We start from the raw sequence: 5,317 nt of genomic DNA, 5'->3' as shown, positions 1-5,317 counted from the left end.
CGGGGTGTGTGTGTGTGTGGGTGGGTTCTTCTCCAGGGGGAACATCGGGGGTGGGTGGGAGGCGAACTGCCTTTCGCTTCCGAGTCTCCAGGGAATGGAATGAGACCAGCACAGTCCAGAGGGAGAACTTCTCGGGGCTGGGCGCGCGGCTTCTCGCTGGGGGCTCGGGCGGGCGGGGGGCGCTGGGGAGCTCCCCCAGCGCCCCCGACCCTGCGCGCCGGGTGGGGGGGGGCGGGCGGCGGCGCATCCTCAAGGCCGGGTGAGCTGTGTGTAGACGGGCTGTTCCCAGTGCTGCGGGCTGTGCGTCTGCGGGATGGACGGCACCCCCGACGTGTCGGCGATGGGCGTGTACATGGGCCGCTGCGCCGGATTCATGTAGGTGAAGGTGGGGTAGAGGCCCGCGCCCTGGCCGGCCGCGTGGCTGTAGTAGGCGGACGAGTTCTGGGGGTCGGCGTAGTCGTACTGCGCGCGCGTGAGGGGCGGGTACGCGGGGCTGTAGTGCGGGAGGCTGAAGGGGCTGTAGGCCATCTGCTGCGGCGAGTGCTGCTGCTGCTCGCTGTAGTGGCTGGGGCTCAGCTGCTCCGTCTTGATGTGCGTTCGCTGCGCGGCGCCCGGCTCGGCGCTCAGCGGGGTGAGCGTGTGCGCGGGGGGCGCGGGCTGCGGCGCGGCCTGCGGCGGCGGCGGCGGCGGCGGCGGGGGCGCCTGCGGCTGCGGGGGCCCCGGCGGCGGCGGGGGGCCCGGCGGCGGGGGCGGGCCCTGCGGCGGCGGGGGCGCCTGCGGCGGCGGCGGCGCCTGCTGCGGGGGCGGCGGCGCCTGCTGCTTGGACAGCCACACGTGGCCCCCCGGGCCGGTCGGGGTGGCCGCCGCCGCCGCGGCGGCGCTGCTGCTGATGCCGTAGCTGCCCGTGTAGGTGACCTGGCCGTGCGTGGTGGGCACCCCCGGGTGCCCATTGGGCGGCAGGTACTGGTCGAACTCGTTCACGTCGAACGTCTCGATGTTGGAGATGACGTCGCTGCTCAGCTCGCCGATGTCCACGTCGCGGAAGTCGATGGGGGGCTGGCGGCCCCCCTCCGGCAGGGGGCGCCCCTCGCGTTTCAGGTCAGCCTTGCCCGGCTGCACGTCGGTTTTGGGGGTGGTGGGTGGCGTCGGGGGACCCTGGGATTGCCCTGCGGGGGCCGCCAAAGAAGAAGCGCGTCAACGAGAGGGAAGGCGGTGCTTCGGGTACGGGGGGGGGGGGACTTCCGAGGCGCGCCTTCCACCCCCTTCCCCTGCAGGTGTGACTTAGGGACCCGCCGCGCCTTCCACCCCCTCCCCTGCAGGTGTGACTTAGGGACCCGCCGCATCTGTGCGAGCGCCCAGCTGAGCTGACGACCCCCCCTCCCTTTATCTGCAAGGGTCAGAGGCCCCGGGGTGGGTTGGGGTTGGGGCGGGGGGATGGAGGGCGGTATTGCTACTGGCACAGACGCCCAGTGTGTGCTTTGGGGGAGCCCCGAGAGTCTTGCAACTAAGTAACGGCGGTTAACCTCGCCAAAAACTCAAATAATCAAATAAAAAGATTTTGTCTCGTATTGCTCTGTGTGTGTGTGTGTGTGTGTGCATCCGTGTGTGTGCGCGCGTGGGGGCTTCAGGGGGCCCTGGCTGGGGTAGGTGGGACGAGCGTCTGCTCGCAGGGGCGGGCGCGCGCTGTGCAGCTTCCCAGCGCGGAGCGGGGTGGGCTCTTACCCGAGTGCTCGCCAGGGGAGTGAACCTCGCTCATGCCCGAGGAGGAGTGCGGCGAGTCGGCCTGCAGCGCCTTGAAGATGGCATTGGGGGAGATGTGCGTCTGCTCGGCGGCCTCCTCGGCCTCCGCCTGCCCGTTCTTCACCGACTTCCTCCGGCGCGGCTGGTACTTGTAATCCGGGTGGTCCTTCTTGTGCTGCACGCGCAGCCGCTCCGCCTCCTCCACAAACGGCCGCTTCTCGCTCTCGTTCAGCAACCTGGGGGCGCGGGCAAGGAAAGGGGAGGGGGCTCGGTGAAGTGCACAAGAGTTGTCAGGTCCGCGGGGGGTGGGGGGGAGGGTTGGTGCGTGCGCGCGCGCGTGTGTGTAGGGGGGCGGTGTCCCCCGAGCTGTCGCCCCCAACAACTTCCCTCCCGCCGTCCACAACTTTTCTTTAAAAGAAAAGAAAAGAAAAAAAGAACAAAACCGAGTTCTTGGAGTGGAACCTTAGCGGTCACTGCCGCCCCGCCCCGTCGGGGAAACCTGCTCTTTCCGCTCTCCGCGGCTCCAAACGCCCGGGCTACTGGCATTAGCCAGTCTCTACCCCACGTCCCACACACTCTTAAAAAGTTTCCAAAATAAATAAATAAATAAAAACGTCTCCACGCAGCAAGAGGCTTCTCATGCGCCCCCCCCCCCGCCCCCCGCCCCCCGCGCCCGCTACCATCCAGTTCCAGTAGCTGGCAGTCACCCTCCCCCCAGCCTCGGATCTCCCCCACTCTCACCCCCCGCGCGCCCCCTCCAGCCCGGCTCGGTGGGTTGCGCAGCGCCAAGCCGCCAAGCCCGAGCGCGCGAGACGCCAACGCCTCCCTCCACCCCCAGCCCCCACGACGGGGGGACTGAACTTCAGCAGCGTCGGGAGATCCGGCTGGCAGCCCCCTCCCACCGCGTCCCTTACTGGCCTCCCTCCTCCTCCCCTCTTTCCTCGGGTCCACCCCCCTCCCTTTCCTACCCCGCCACCCCGCCCCTCACTCCTTTCCCTGAGAACCGTCCAAGCACACTTTGTCAAAGTCTGAGCCAAGTTACACCTCGCCCCCCTCCACCCCCGCTGCCCCCCATCATCCCGCCGCCAGCGCCGAGGACCCGCAGCTCCCTCCCGCTCAGAGGCGGGGCGCGGGGCGCCTGTGGTCGCGGCCGGCGTGTCCCTCTCCCCCCCACCACCCCCCCGCCAACTCCCGCGGCCGCGGACAGCCCCCACCCCCCATTCCTCACCCCTGCCTACCTCCAGAGCTTGCCCAGCGTCTTGCTGAGCTCGGCGTTGTGCAGGTGCGGGTACTGGTCGGCCAGCTTCCTGCGCGCCGCCTGTGCCCACACCATGAAGGCGTTCATGGGCCGCTTGACGTGCGGCTTGTTCTTGCTGGAGCCGTTGACGCGCACGGGCATGGGCACCAGCGTCCAGTCGTAGCCTTTGAGCACCTGGCTGACCGCCTCGCGGATGCACACGGGGAACTTGTCCTCCTCGCTCTCCTTCTTCAGGTCGGGCTCGCCCTTGGGGAACGTGTTCTCCTGGGGCCGCGTGTTCTCCGTGTCCGAGCCGGAGCCCGAGGGGCACGGCGAGCCCGCCGAGTCGTCGGACATGGTGGGGCTGGGGGCGCCGGACAGGCCCTTCTCCTGCTCGTCGGTCATCTTCATGAAGGGGTCCAGGAGATTCATGCGCGGGCCCGGGGCAGGGGCTGGGTGGCCGGGAAAGGCGAGCAGCCCTCGGTGGGCGGCCCTCGGTGCCGGTGGCGCTGGGGGGTGGGGGGTGGGGTGGGAGGGGGGGAGGCGACGCGCGGGCTCCTCTCCCCTCGGCGGCCCCGACGGAGCGAACGGCCCCCCGGGGAGCTTGCGCGTCCCCCGGCGGCGGCGGCGACGGCTACGGCGACGGCGGCGGCGGCGGTGGCGGTGGCGGTGGCGGTGGCAGCGGCGGCGACGCGCTTAGGGAAAGCGCGCGGGGTGGCCCGCTGGCAGCAGCAGTAGCAGCAGCAGCAGCAGCAGCCCGCTGCAAGCCGGGGCCAGACGAATCGGAGAGGAAGAGGAGGAGAAGAGGAGGAGGAGGAGGAGGGGAGGACAGAAGAGCAAACACGGGGGTGCTTGCACCCCGTTCTCTTCTCCTCCTGCAGAGAAAAGTTCCCGGGGGTGGTGAGGTTGCAAAGTCGCGGGCGCTTCGGAAGTTTCCAGACAGTTTCAAGCTCGGCTCTGCGCTCTCCTGACTCCCGGCCCAAGGGCTCTTTAATAAATACTCCCCCTCACCTTAGAGACGGCCCGGCCAATCAGCGCGCGGCGTTTCTCGGGGTTGGCAGGCCGCTGATTGGATCGGGGTTCTTTTTTTTGGGGGGGAGGAGGAGGATGGTGGCGCTGAGCTGGGTGACGAGAGGGGAGGGGAGGGGAGCGCGGCGCGGGGCCGGCGGGTGGCTGCGGGGGGAGTGGACGGGCGGGGGGGTGGGCTGGCTGCGGGGAAGGCGGGGAAGCCGGGACGTCCAAGTGTGTGTGAGTTTGCCGATCTCTCGGAAGGGGAGAATTGGGGTGCCGTCTCCGCGGCGCATCGGGGTGCGCGCGTCTCTCTGTGTGTGTGTGTGTGTGTGTGTGTGTGTGTGTGTGCGCGCGCGTGTGTTTCCAGACTAGGGTTTGCTTCCCGCCACCCCACCCGCGACGTTTGTTTTTACTCCTCCGCGGCACCCGTGGTGTTGGTGGTGGTGGTGGTGGGGGTCGCGAGGTGCGGGAGGGGAGTTGGAATTTAGCTCTAGTTTGCAGAATCCGACCCTGGCTCCGTCTGGAACGCACATTCCCGCGCCGCACGCGCCCCCCTCCCCCGCCCCCTTGCCCCGCGCCCTGCTTCCTCCGAAAACGGTCTCTGTAGCGCTCGTTGGGGTGAACCCCCGGTGCCCGCTGCTCCTCTGTCAGAAGCCACACAAATAGATGGACAGGCGCGGGTTCTCCGCGGCCGGTGGGGCTCCCACCGCACCTTTTTTTTTTTTTTAGTTTTAATTTTTTCTTTTGCAGCGGGAATTCATGATCCCACCAGCCGCGTCCCCGCGAGAAGCCGACTGCACGGTCTCCGGGCGCGCTGGGGAGCCGTCCCACGCCCCGCCGACCTTGAACTGGGACCAGCTCTCCTCCAGCGTACCCCCCACCCCCGCCCGAGGTCCCTCTCCCTCCCTCCCTCCTTCTTCGGTGCTGCCCGTCCACCCCGGGCCGTCGCTGAAAGTCCGCAGGGCCGCAGCTGCTGAAAGTTTGCAAACGCCTCTGGCCCGGATAGACGAACTAACTTGGCGAAGGTGCCGTCCCGGCTCGAGCTGGTCACCCGGGTTGTGCAGGGCCGGACCCTGGGGCCCCGCCGGCTCGCTTGCCTGCGCCCCGTTTTCTAAAAACACCGGCGCGATAACGCCGCGATCCCCACCGCTGTCGCGTCCTTTCGGACCCTGGACCGTGGGGAGTTGAGCGGGAGGCAGTGGGGGGCGTCTTTGGTGCAATTTCCAGCGTGATTCGAGCGCAGCCTTTGTGTTGACGCCAAAGGCTCAATGCCTGGTTGAGGACTTGTTCCCGGGGAGAAGAAAAATCGTTGTCGCCCACCCGGGGGTC

The 5,317-nt window shown here is 68.6% G+C and overlaps 1 protein-coding gene across 1 annotated transcript; it reads right to left on the bottom strand.

The window, feature by feature from the left end:
* Positions 1–220: 220 nt before the first annotated feature.
* Positions 221–3,545, bottom strand: SOX9 (SRY-box transcription factor 9). The gene is made up of 3 exons (XM_056127329.1): positions 2,979–3,545; positions 1,723–1,976; positions 221–1,166 (listed from the first exon to the last, which is right to left on the bottom strand). The coding sequence occupies exons 1-3, from the start codon at positions 3,407–3,409 to the stop codon at positions 250–252; spliced, it is 1,602 nt and encodes a 533-aa protein (XP_055983304.1). The 5' UTR covers positions 3,410–3,545; the 3' UTR covers positions 221–249.
* Between the last annotated feature and the right edge of the window lie 1,772 nt (positions 3,546–5,317).

This window comes from Sorex fumeus, unplaced genomic scaffold, assembly GCF_029834395.1.
Source record: "Sorex fumeus unplaced genomic scaffold, SorFum_2.1 ptg000063l, whole genome shotgun sequence".
Classification (NCBI taxonomy): Eukaryota; Metazoa; Chordata; class Mammalia; order Eulipotyphla; family Soricidae; genus Sorex; species Sorex fumeus.
This window is presented reverse-complemented; position numbering and strand designations above follow the sequence as displayed.